The sequence below is a fragment of the Sprattus sprattus genome (genome assembly GCF_963457725.1).
Source record: "Sprattus sprattus genome assembly, chromosome: 19".
Lineage (NCBI taxonomy): Eukaryota > Metazoa > Chordata > Actinopteri > Clupeiformes > Clupeidae > Sprattus > Sprattus sprattus.
Genome location: NC_137917.1, coordinates 3,600,058 through 3,612,521, shown reverse-complemented (window position 1 = coordinate 3,612,521; position 12,464 = coordinate 3,600,058). Strand labels below are relative to the sequence as shown.

Sequence of the window (12,464 nt, the reverse complement as noted above, 5' to 3'; positions counted from 1 at the left end):
TTATTTCACAAGTTTCTAAAAGTGCCCCCAATTTTTTTGTTAAATGCCCCTGGATTTCAGTAAATCATTTTGTCATTTATAGCCCATTAACAAGAATGGTGAAGTCTTGCAAAAATTATTGGTTTTATGCCCTAGCTTTGAACTAGTAAGTGATAATAGACCACGTGAAGTTCAAATATCGAGGCGGTATGCAGCCACGACCCAAAATGAGGGCCGATTTTTTTTTTTTCAGTCAGATGATTTTTTTTTGCTTTAATCCCTGTAACTGTTCATGAGTTATTAGAGATTAAGTATTTTGTTGTTTTCATTGTCTATTCCAGTGGCCCTGTCTAAGCTGCTCTTTCTCTGCAAGGTGGATAATGCTTGGATTTGGATCCTCTAGATAAGTAGCACTAGCCTATTCCTGTTAAATAAGTAGCACGCTTGCCCATTCCTGCATTACAAGAGTGACATTATGATGATATGATCCCCATCTGCCTTACAACCACCCCCCCCCCCCCCCCCCTCCAAAAAAAAAAATCACCCAAACCAGACATGAGGCTGACCCACTTTCTCTCTCAGCCTCCTTCTTCCTCTCTAACAGGCGTCAGCCATTGTGGGAACCATGCCGGCTCTCATCGCTACAGCATTGCTGTGCTGGCTAGTTTTTAATAACATGCCCTCGCTGGGTTATTGAAATGGATTTGACAGTGTATTTCAAATCTGCTGTCCAGATAAAAGGGATATCCTTACAAGGATCAATCTGGGGTATCGCTTTGTGTTGTTTTTTCTTTTTAAATTACTGTGCATGTCTGTCAGAGAGGATTTAGAAACATTCAGCCTTGTGACCTTTACTGGGCCTCGAGGACTGTGGTAGGACGCAGCTTGCTCGCTTGCTGACGTCCTCTCCCACCCTATTCTGTTTTTCCCAGAAGCCTCTGAGTTGATGTCTGGAACCGAAACAGTCATGTAAGACATCCCGTATTCTCTGAACCAAGCTGGAACTCAGCGTGTGTGGATTCGAGCCAAGCAGTGATGATTATTACCTCCGCTGCGCTGTGTTAGTCAAAGGTTTTTTCCCCTTTTTTTTGGTCGACGATATCATATAACCTACTAACACTTAACCAGTCCACATGAAACTTGGTATGTTGGTAGCTCTTCATGTCTGATACGGAATATATGGCTTGTGTCCCTAGGCATGGATTGCCCCTTGGTGATAGTGCCCCCTGAATTGGGTCAAAGCACTTTTCGATCAAAAGCTCGAAAACCGTTTTGCCAAAAACTGTAAAATGATTATGCCAAGCTGGGCGCATTACCCTCATTATGATTCATCTGTGGAGTGGGGCCACCCACTGAATAATGCCCAAAGCTAAATTCTAGCACTTTACTAGCCAATATCTTGTGGAGTAAAGGTTCAAACTTGACCTAATTTGACAACCTGCATCCCTGCCACATTATGTGGACACAATTTAAATGTTGTGCAATTTCATCCATAGTTTGAGATTTAACTGACTCATTTCAACCTTTCACTACTTCGTGCAGTTTGCACATTCTGCTTGGACCCCAATGATCGCTGCTTGCAGCTTATTTAGTTAAACCTGTTTATTATGATGGTGTATACCCCTGTCCTGTTATAAATAACAATATTTGTTGGCCTACATGTAGTATTTTAGTATTGTTTTCAAACCTATTCTTGTTATTTCACTACCTTTTTGCCCATTTTCTTACTTTGCGGCAGTCATATTACACACCACTACGCGGTACATCTACTTGCTTTGGCGAGTTGCTGTGCGTGTGCATGTGTGTGTAATGAGGTGGAGGCCTAGGTTATGCAACTGAAAGTCCCCCCATCTGGCCACAGGAAGCAGTGTCATACTCCCCTCGCTGTGGAAGAGCCTCGGGCTGGGGTGACATCACTGCGTGTTACTCGACGTTCTGTTTTTAAAATAAACACTACACCGGCATCCTAACAAGACCAACCAATATTCATGAGACAGGTTACATAAGAACATTGCAGTTGTTCTCTCCCTCACTTTCAGCCAGAGCTGAGGTTCTGTACCTGCCTGCTGTTTGCGTGACTTGAGAGCACCATTAAGGAACGACTAATGCACTCCCCTCAGTCCTGGGGGGATTTAGTTGACATTGAAAATTCCTTTTTTAAACTTTAAAAGGGTTTTACGTAACACACTGCAATGGAAAGAACATTTGGGAGTGTGCATAAGAAATTACCATCCTTGAGCATTTGAATAATGAGAACAATTTTCACCCCGTGGTTTGTCAGACTCAGAAAGGTTGTCTCCAGCTTGGGTCCCCTCTGCCCTCCCCCTGTAGAGACTTCAGATCAGTCATCCAGCCGGCAACAAGATGTCACCACTGTTGCTTAAGCGAGCTATCCTCTTTTGAACGGATTAACAACAAATTAAATCACTTGTAAGCTGGAATTAACAAAAAGTACTTTAAATTAAGACTTCTCCCGTTAGCCAAAGGCTGATGGTATTTTCTCCATTTAACCGAAGATTACAAATAAGCTTCCCAGCCTCTGTGGTATAAATTAATGGCCCTTCACCTGTTTAAATCATTGCATTTCTCTTCACTAATGAGAAGCATTTTACTCACTCTTATATAGGTATATAAATAAAGGAACAGTCTGAATGGGTTGGGGGTACCATGCTTTAATAATAAATATATTAGGACATCTGATATAAACAAATGATATTGCACATAGCTCAGGCACATTACGAGTGTTAAGTTGTACAGTAGCGTTGACTGTCATTACAAACAGGTTGGTACACAAATAGGAACATGTAAAAAGCTCTAACCTCAAGGAGAAAAATTCATGTCACCAAGCACAAACTGAGGGACAAAAAGCTTTGGCAGGATAAGATTTTTTTGGAACACTTCTATTACTGAAGCAAAACATTAACTACGGTCAGCTCCTCCTTTCACTCAAGTGCAACTTTTCAAGTGACAGTCGATCACGCTACTCTCCACTCAGTCAGTCATTCCTCGTATAAAAAAAAAACAGGAAACAAATAAACTAGGCCAAGAACTGCACAAGTACAACAAATCATCTTACCAGATGATCACTTACAAATTCATCAACTTAAATAACAAGTCAAAGAACAACTAAGTAACAGAAGAAAACACACAAATCCCTTTTCATTTAACATTTTGCCTACAACTACGGCAACTTTACAAGAGTGCAAAGAAAAAGAAAAAAAAGAAAAAGACATCAAAATCCTTTAGGTGATTTTATATCGGTTGTACAAAACAAAATCAAAAGAATACAACAAATAATCTAGGTTGTTTAGCAGATGGTCAAGTGCTGTTGTCAGATAGTGCATGCGAGGGCGGGGGGTTTGAGGTGATGCAGGGGTGAGGACCAATCAGATGTCAGGGCCGTGAGTGGCATGGCGGAGAGAGTGCAATCCCATGATGCAACAACCCCGGATAAGCGATGCGATGTTGTACACCGGTGCTCCCCCGCCAATCTCGTGCCGGGAGTACAGCCAAGCGACCGTGGGGAGCACCGGAGCCGCCACAGCCACCAAATCAACCAGGAAGCTGTTGCTCCAGTAGCGCTTCTCCACAACAGTCATCGACGGAGCGCTACACGAATCAACGCCCTTCTGCACCTCGAAATCCAGCTCCTCCATGAAGCGAGGGCTCAGCGGCTCCGGCTCGGAGTAACACAGGCCGGAATCACTGGAGCTCCCTGGGGTCACGGAGGCAGAGGGAGCGGGATCAGCTCGGGTCAACTCTGCCCTCTTGGTCGGGTTGGAATACTGCAGGGCCGGGAGTTGTAGAATGTTGCTGGATGAAAGGAGAGCCGAGTTGGGGGCTCCACTTCCCTGGAGCTTCAGCAGCTGCAGGAGGAGATCTTGTAGGTCAGGAGTGTAGGACAGGTTCTCTGTTTGAACCTCTTTGTGCTCTGGTGTGCTCAGTATAATGGTCTGCTGTGGTGGTGCTAGTAGCAGTACTGGTAGTGGAGGCTCAGGAGAGGAGGACTGGTCAGTGCTGTGCTCCTCCAAACTGCTGTGGCCGAACATGGATACGCCAGGCGGTGGCATGTGCTTGGTGCTGAGGTCCTGGCTACAGTCCATGGCTGTGGACATGAGGGCCTGCTCCAGGATGTCTGTCCGGTTGGCCAGCTCATCATTGTCCAGCAGTTCACCGTCTGCGAGCTCCTCCTCGGGCACCCCCCTGACATCTTCCTCCTCCATCTTGTCTGTCGTAGACTTTTCTGGTGAGTCACAGATAAAGTCCAGGGTGGGATCATCAAGCAGGGTGGAGCCACTCTGGGCCATCTCCATGCTGTGCAGCAGGGACTCCAGCTTGCGGTTCTGGATATTGATGTCGATGAAGTACTTCTGGATGCCCTTGTCCTTCTCCATCAGGCTGCTCTTCATGGTCTCCACCACCTGGCGCAGCTGCTTGATCTCCTTGCGTGCCTCCTTCAGGGCCAGCTGGGCCTCCACGCGGTGGCACTCCTCTTCGATCCAGTCCTCCCGCATGCGTTCCAGCTGGCCGTTCAGATCCACCACTTCAGACTCCCTAGAAGAAGAAGAAGAAGAAGAACAGTCCTTTTCTTTTCATTAAAAGTTGAGCATTCCACAGTGATGCAACAGCCTTAGAACAGCACTATGCCCTCCTAACGAAAAATGGCCCTTCACCAAGTCTACTGTATTAAGCTTCCATAGCATGTCTCTCTTAGGTGGCTGAATACAAATATTAACACCAGAAACACAGGTTAAAGTAAGATCTGAGCGAGAGAAGAAGACCTACCGGTCATGGACAATGTTCTCAGACTCCCTCAGCTTGCATCGCAGGTGCCGTATGGTCACCTCCTTCTGCTGCAGGGGTGTAAGGTACTGCTCAGGGTTTGGAGGCCTGATACCATGTCTGTCCCCACACGAGTGGTATCGTGCAGCGCGCGCCCGTCTGTTGGTGGAGAGAAAGTGACACGTCAGCTTCCACTCCCAGTCCTTCTCTGGGTATTGAAACACTTGGACCGAATAGAGAGCAAGCCAGCCGCATTAGCCTACGGTGTTCTGGTGATAAGCGACTGGAGGTTTGATGGGTTTGCTCCACTCCCTATTACTCAGGAGGGGAAAAGGAACTAGACCAGGCAACAAGGAGGCTTGATGCTGCACTACTCAAAACATAAAAGCTCAGAATAGACCCTCAGAGACAGCCAGTCAATTACAGTTTGACTTTGCAGGGCTAACATTTACCCAAAAGCTAAAATGATCCTATGCCTACCATCAGGCAGATGAAAGAGAAAGGGCATGTGATGAACAGTATTGTACCGCATCGCTGTCTACTACAGGTACAGCTGGGTACATACCAAAGTATTCATATTGCCTATTCAGATAGCTTTTCCACCTGTTCACATGTGTAGCTTGAATTTTAAACTGAAACCCCTGCCATTAATCCTCAATGCCATTTAAAAAAAAAAAAGAGAAAGCGTCTTTCAGAAGCATTTGAGGATAAAAGGAACGTTTGATGGAGTGTGGGGGGGCAATATGTATCTATGCAGAGCAGGGCTATGCGCAAGTGAGCAAGCAACAGAGCTAGCATAATATCCTAGCAACCTGGTGCTCAAGCTTTGATGCAAGCTTTCGCATCCCTGCCCGAAATAGAACGGGAGAAGCAGAAGGTGGGGGAGAATGAGGACATCTCACAGAGAAAGCTTAGTCAGGCAGAAAGAACACAGGACACACACACACACACGAGGAAGATACGACTGTTACATTGTTCCAATTCATTTCTGTTAGCTTTTCAAAGAATGGTGAGAGGTCTCCCATCATGCCGAACAGATCATATAAGTCACAACATAGTGCCTCTGACACTGCAGCGTGCTGCAGCCCCCCCGAGAGAATTAACATAGGGAAGGCATCATGAGCTCATCTGACTCCGGTTGCTAGAGAAAGAGAGACCACTACGTTTGACTTTCTATAGCTTGGTCAACAGGAAGTCAGCTACAAATAAAAAACCTACCGTAGAGGAGAGAGTCTCCCCAACTACTGAATTACAGACCCTCAAATTAATCCTAATGCCTAGAAGAGAATGTAAATATGTTTATAGCACAGCCTTCAGGGAGGAGTTGAAACAGTCTTTTGACAAACCCATTACCCTAAACCACCATTGGTGTGACTCCAAGCACCGGAGCTGAAAGCAGGCAATGAAATTTGACCCCAGTACGCTACTGAAATCCTAGATGCAAAGAGCCCAATCAAAATATTGACAGAATGAAATATTAATGGGTCAAGTCCTTGAAAAACTACCCCAACCCCACCAAAAATCTCCCCTTTTGCCATAGCAACAGCAGGCAGTAACCAAGAAGTGGAGAAAAAAAACAACAACTCACAATCCTGCCAAAAATCAAAACACAACCCGACCATAACCAGTGTAATCCTCTGTCAGACACTGCCGGATTATGAAACAAAATAAAAAAATATATATATATATAAATAAACTAAACCCAAAAATAAGTCTCGGCCAAATAACTGACCTATTCACCCATGCCAGTCTGACAGAGCACACACACCCTCACACCGAGCCCGTGTCCCCGAGCCCAGGGCAGAGCACTCATATAGTACCTGATGGTGGGACTGGAGTTGCTGCTGCTGTTGGTGGAGGAGGAGGAGGGGGCTTTGGGGGGAGTCCTAAAGGGAGCATAGAGATCGGAGTCTCGGCAGGCACTGGGGCTTCCTGCTGGCTTAAACACAGGCAGGCTTCTGATGTGGGCGCCGCGACTACAGGACAGAGCAAGGTAAAGGTGTTAGTGATCAGTATGGGTGCCTGGAGCTGTCAGCTGCAGCCTGCAGCCTGTCACTTCCATGGCACACTCAGACAAGCATTGTTCAGCAAACTACCAAACAGATGGTCCTGAAGATAATCAGTCTATTTCTGCCATCAGCATGCTGTTAGAAATATACTGAAGATTAAGGGACACGTTACTCTTTTAATAAAAAAAGGACACAGGACATGAAAACAACAGCGTGGACATTAGGCAACAGAAAACAAAACAAAAGACTAAGATTGCATTGTCTTCAATTCATTGTTGTAGAAAGGTGCTAAATACCTGCGTGAAGATGGCTTTTTCTGGGTGGGGATGGACAGAGATTCTCTGGTCTTGGTGCTTCCAGCACTACTGGAGGAACTAAAGTCTGCCTCGCTCCCTGCAAAGACAGACCCTTTGGTAAGATTGTGGCAGAAAGTGAGGAAACCATCACCGAGGTGAAGTCACACTTTTTTAGCACTACCCTTAAGACACTTTAAAAGAAACTAGCAGTCCCAATCTCAATTCCCCAAACTCAAAATCAGACATAGGCTTGCGTGTAGCATTTCCTTGTCTATACAAGCAGACCTCAGCCAGGTCTACATACATGATCATGCATCTCACAGGAACCATCCTTGCAATTCAAATTCAAATAATCAATTACTACTTCCAAATGTACAACAAATATAGACATTGCTAAAGAATCAACCCTAAACGCGCTCATAGCCCCCTACGACTAGCATGTAAACTGAGGAAAAAAGGCTTTGCACCCTTGCTCACCGCCCAAGCTTTCAGTGTCAGAGACTAGATCAAAGAGGACTGTCTAAGGAGGAGATTGGGTTACAGACTCTCCATGACCTGGTGTACTCACTCTGAGACAGGCACTCAGCCCCAGAACAACAGTGAAAATGTCCTCAATCAACACCTTGCTGATGCAACTATAGACTTCAGTCAGTGGTCTCTGATGATAGACCTCTATGTCTATGGTCTTAATATTCTGAGTATGTACCCAAAATAAAACTAAGAGCACGTGGCAGAGAGCCAGCCCAGTCAATGATATCATTATCAGAACAACGAATGAACAAAAGGTCACACCTGGATTACACGTCATCTTTGTAACAATTGAGTACTTAGGTCCATTTCACTGAACAATGCCTTTTTCTGAATTATGCCAGAAAGCTACAGCAACGTTTCATTAGTTCCCAGTGGGGTCATGAGTTAACTTGGAGGGAACGGACTGAACAACTCATCTGAAATTACAGAACATACCAACCTGAGAAACGACCCTTCTCGTGTGACAAAACCATAGTGACGTGCTCTTTTCCAAATTCTGTGATGAATAACTAAAGTCAAACACTGCTTTGCTATGAAAAGCAATCCCTCAACACCTTGTGAGTTCAACTAACGGCCAATGCCCCCCACCAATGTAAAGAAACTAAAAAAACCTAACTACCACTAATTAGGCTGATAGGAAAACTGAGGACTAAGTGGCATACCAATCAACAGCATGCCAGCCAAAGCAATTAGACACCACCTGTCACTCGACTTAGGTCCCTCCCCTTTCATTTCAGACAGGCACACACTCGTGCCTAGTAGCAGTTGACTGGGAACAACATGTAAGTCACCATAAGACACAAATACAAACACCATAGGCTTCTGTGCTACGCCTTTTCTTATACATGGAGTTCAGACACATGAAACATCACCACCAGCCAGACCATATTGTACAACATGTGCCATATTATCTCCATCTTTGTACTTTGACCTGTGCAGATTGTTCGCAAGATGTGTAACATTAGTGTGCATAAACTAGAATGCACATAAAACAAATAAAGAACTATTGACTTGAGTTGTGATGCTGTTTCGAAAAGGTTTCTGTCAAAAGTTTTGTTGGCCTGAATTTCACAAATACAAAACTAGTCATAAAATCCTTACACCTGAAAATCCATTTTAAAAACAACTACAAGATAAGAATTGTGCTCTGCATATTGAAAAGGGTAAGAGGAACCAGCAATCTACCAAAAAACTCTACCAATACCAAAATTGGCGTATCCAAACTGAACTGTTGAGATGCCAAGAACCAGTGCTGCGGGGGAGAGGGAAACCAGGAAGCTCTCACCTCTGGGCCGCTTGGATGAGCTCTGCTCTCTCTTGTGCCTAGTCGGGGGGGAGCTCCATTCGGCCATCACATCCACCCTCACCCTCTTTGTCTGGGCCTTGCGCTCACAGAGGGTCGGGGAGCATACGGGACTGTTCTCAGAGCCTGATGGGGTCTTGGCAGGCGAAGCGGACTGACTGCTTGGGCATCCAGTGTCATCTGCATACAGATTTTGTGTGAGGCAGAAACACATGCATACACACGCACACACACACACAGACAGACAGTGATCAAGGTTCAACTTCAAGGTTCGCTGTGTCTGTCCTTTTAAAGACTGCACTAATTTCCCATGCAGAACCACCGTCAAGGGGGTCAAAGGGTACAGATGAGGCACATGCATGTGTATGACTAAATAGTGTTGGAGAACAGAGCTGTGTTGACGTGCACAAATGGAACATATGGCCCTCTGAGATCATCTTGTCCCCGGGCTGAGAGAGACACACAGCGAGCCTGACCCCATGCATAGTCAGAGAAGGGGAGGGGGAAAGGGAGGACTCCTGAACACATGATAGTTTGCCATGTCATGTACAACAGAGCTGCTACACTGTGTATAACATTAATCAACCACTGTATAAGAAAGTATATACCATACGATATTTTTGGTACTAATTCACTTCTACCAAATCAATTACATTTCAATTAAATATCACAGCATATCACAGCATATTCAATAGGAGGGAAGATTGAAAGAACTATGACAGTTGAAACCACAATTAATGGGTGGCTTGTTATGAAAATGAGCAAACCAACTTAGTTTGGAGTGAACCTACACAATTCTTGAATTGAGTTAATTATAGTGTGGAGAAGTTCGTGATTTACAAGTTTATCAATAACACACTGATCTATTTATTTGTTAGAAAAATGGCCAAAGTGGTATATTACCGGAGGAGAAACTATTTGGGCTGATTGTCCTCTTTGAGAGCTGTGAGCTGATGTCGCATTCCTTGATTTCCTCCTCTGAAAGCGGATGGTCAGGCAAGGGCGATGTTTTCCCCTTGGGTGAGGATGGTGGGTAGAGGACTGGAATGGGGATGCGGCTGCGGGGGCTCTGTTTCTCCGGCGACTTCTTTTCCTACGGGACATCAAGGGCGCACAGGTAACACAGAACGTAAAAATATAAACAGAATTATCGCGAGAGGAAAATGAAAATAATTCAGCATAGGCTATACGTCAGTGTCCCCAGCTTTTCCAGTCTCACGCTTTACCACCAACAAGTGGCCAAGCGAAATTCAGATTCCTGAAACAGCACATAGCCATTCACCCTGAACTTGATTTGGGCACTGACTATTTCAAACAGTCGTTTGGACAGATAGGCTATTCAGCCTGCCCGTCGCTGTAGAAAGAATAGCAGGCACCTCGTAGTCCTGGAAGGGTCCCATTCTGTCAAAACCAGATATTGCTTGCAGACCTGTCAGGGGAAAAACCTGAAGTTAGACCTATACGGCATCTGGACACGTGGCACACAGTAGTCAGAAACAAGGGCATCACTGTCTCAACTCAGTTCGGACACGGCGGGGCAAGGGCAGCCTGCGATGTGCGCTTTCCAATTCAGAAAGTTGCGATGTTGGCAGGAAAACAACCAGTCACTGCTTCGTGTACACCGTACACTAAGGCCTGAACTGAACTCACGGTAAGGAATCTAAAATAGACCACTCGGTCTCAAATCTCAGAATGTGCATTCGATAGAGAGGTCCTACTGCCAAATAAAATACAGAAAATAACAACTTAAACAGTATAAACGACTTTTTGTGGTAAAACTAACATACATTTGGTATGTCAATATTTATTGACTGGCCTGGCCAAATTAGTTATCTGTTGTGAACTTTCCCTTAACAATACAAATTACAAATTGGTAATGCCGCCAAAAGTTAATTAGTTAAGACTGTTAAATATAGTCTTATCTTATTTTTTTTAAACGTGACGTAAACATCTTATGCAACGTAATTAACTTGGCCTCATCAAGAATGCAAGTGTTACATAATAGGTTTTCATGCACAGTTTTGAAAAAATATATAATTGAAATCTGATCATCTGTTAGAAGAGTTAGGTGTGAGTATGAAACCAAAATCAACCACAGTAATCCAGTGAAATGCCATGAACAGTATGTTAGTGGGCATGTCAGTCCATGACTTTCAAAAAGACCTGCAATGCAATAAATTAATGAGTCAAGATTGGAGTAAGTGAGGACGTTTGAGATGAATGTAGTAGTTAAAGCAACTATTCAAATGTCTCTGTTGCCAAAACGACCGTTGGTTTAGTCTTTTGAATGGTAATGGTTATCCTGGCTTCATGAAATATACATTACATAAATGAATACATGTAATCCATGTGTTTGTTGTGTTGTCCATGACCAAAGGATCCATCTTGTGTCAAAAGGCTTAAAAGCATTGGCTTTCATTAATCAGAGCTTCACGCACCAAAGAGTTAATCCATGTCCATTCCTCATCTTCCAGGGGCGTTTTCCCTTGTGGCTGTTACTGTGTGTATTATTTGTGTTCATCTGCTCAATAATTCAACGTTCATGCCACCCTTGACTGAGTTTGACATCCTAATTTCGTTTCCCATCTCCAAAAGACTGGGGTCATGTGTTTGGTTTATCAGCCTCAGTGGTTGAGGGGGTTAGTTATGTAAGGGTACATGCTTTTTTTTTTTTTTTTTGTCATCACCAGTGACGTAATTGAGCCCAAAGGGTTGCGTTTTCACTTCACTGACTCCTGTTCTCTGGTCTTTGTTTAATGTAGGCTCCAGATGCTCCAACGCAATGTTGCTGTAAAGCCACAGGCCAATCCTCTATCAGCACCAATGTTGAAGAACCAGTCATTCTGATTTTAAAAAGTAAGGTAAGAGTCCTCAGTTTCCACAAATCTTCCTTTTGTTGTGAGATATTGGGTTTGAAATGGCCCCATACAATATTTCAATATTACCTGACCCGATGGCATTGCGACAGGCACTGGGTTTAGGTCACAGAGTCCTGAAAGTATAACGTGAGTGACCAATGACTCAGTCATGATATGATAGGAATATGAATATAAAATATGGACTTATATAATGGGAGGAGAAGAGAAGAGAATGCCATTACCATAACAGGCAGACCGTAACCATGTCCTCCAGATCAAAATGGGCAGAATTCCAAACACAAACGAACAAGAATGTCTGCTTCCCAGTTGCAATGGATTGTCATTTGTGCGAACAGTTAGGCCCCACCACGGCGGATAGGTGCGAAACACACATTTCTGTGATGAGCTGTGTTCCCACCACTGCTACCCACCCCTCAGCTGCCCCTCTCCCGAACAGCATGCTGCCGTCCCCCAGAGCCGAATCAGATTAGACTCAGCCAGAACAGCACTCCAAATCCGTGCCCTCCTAGCAACGGACTTAGCAACACAATACAAAAGCAGGCCTGATCTGACCAAATTGCATTAGCAAATCATTTCCAGATCAAGTGATTGGGCTCTTGAGAGAGGCTGTGAGGCCGGAGGGTGTCGGTTCACCTTGCAGTGGAGAAATCCCAATGTTGACGCTTCAGATTGTTTCAGCTCTGGC

The 12,464-nt window shown here is 44.6% G+C and overlaps 1 protein-coding gene across 1 annotated transcript; it reads right to left on the bottom strand.

The window, feature by feature from the left end:
- Positions 1-3,365: 3,365 nt before the first annotated feature.
- Positions 3,366-10,300, bottom strand: sybu (syntabulin (syntaxin-interacting); the record flags this gene model as incomplete). The annotated part of the gene is made up of 7 exons (XM_080857307.1): positions 3,366-4,533; positions 4,765-4,920; positions 6,582-6,737; positions 7,067-7,163; positions 8,883-9,080; positions 9,804-9,993; positions 10,277-10,300. The coding sequence occupies 7 exons, from the start codon at positions 10,298-10,300 to the stop codon at positions 3,366-3,368; spliced, it is 1,989 nt and encodes a 662-aa protein (XP_080713433.1).
- Between the last annotated feature and the right edge of the window lie 2,164 nt (positions 10,301-12,464).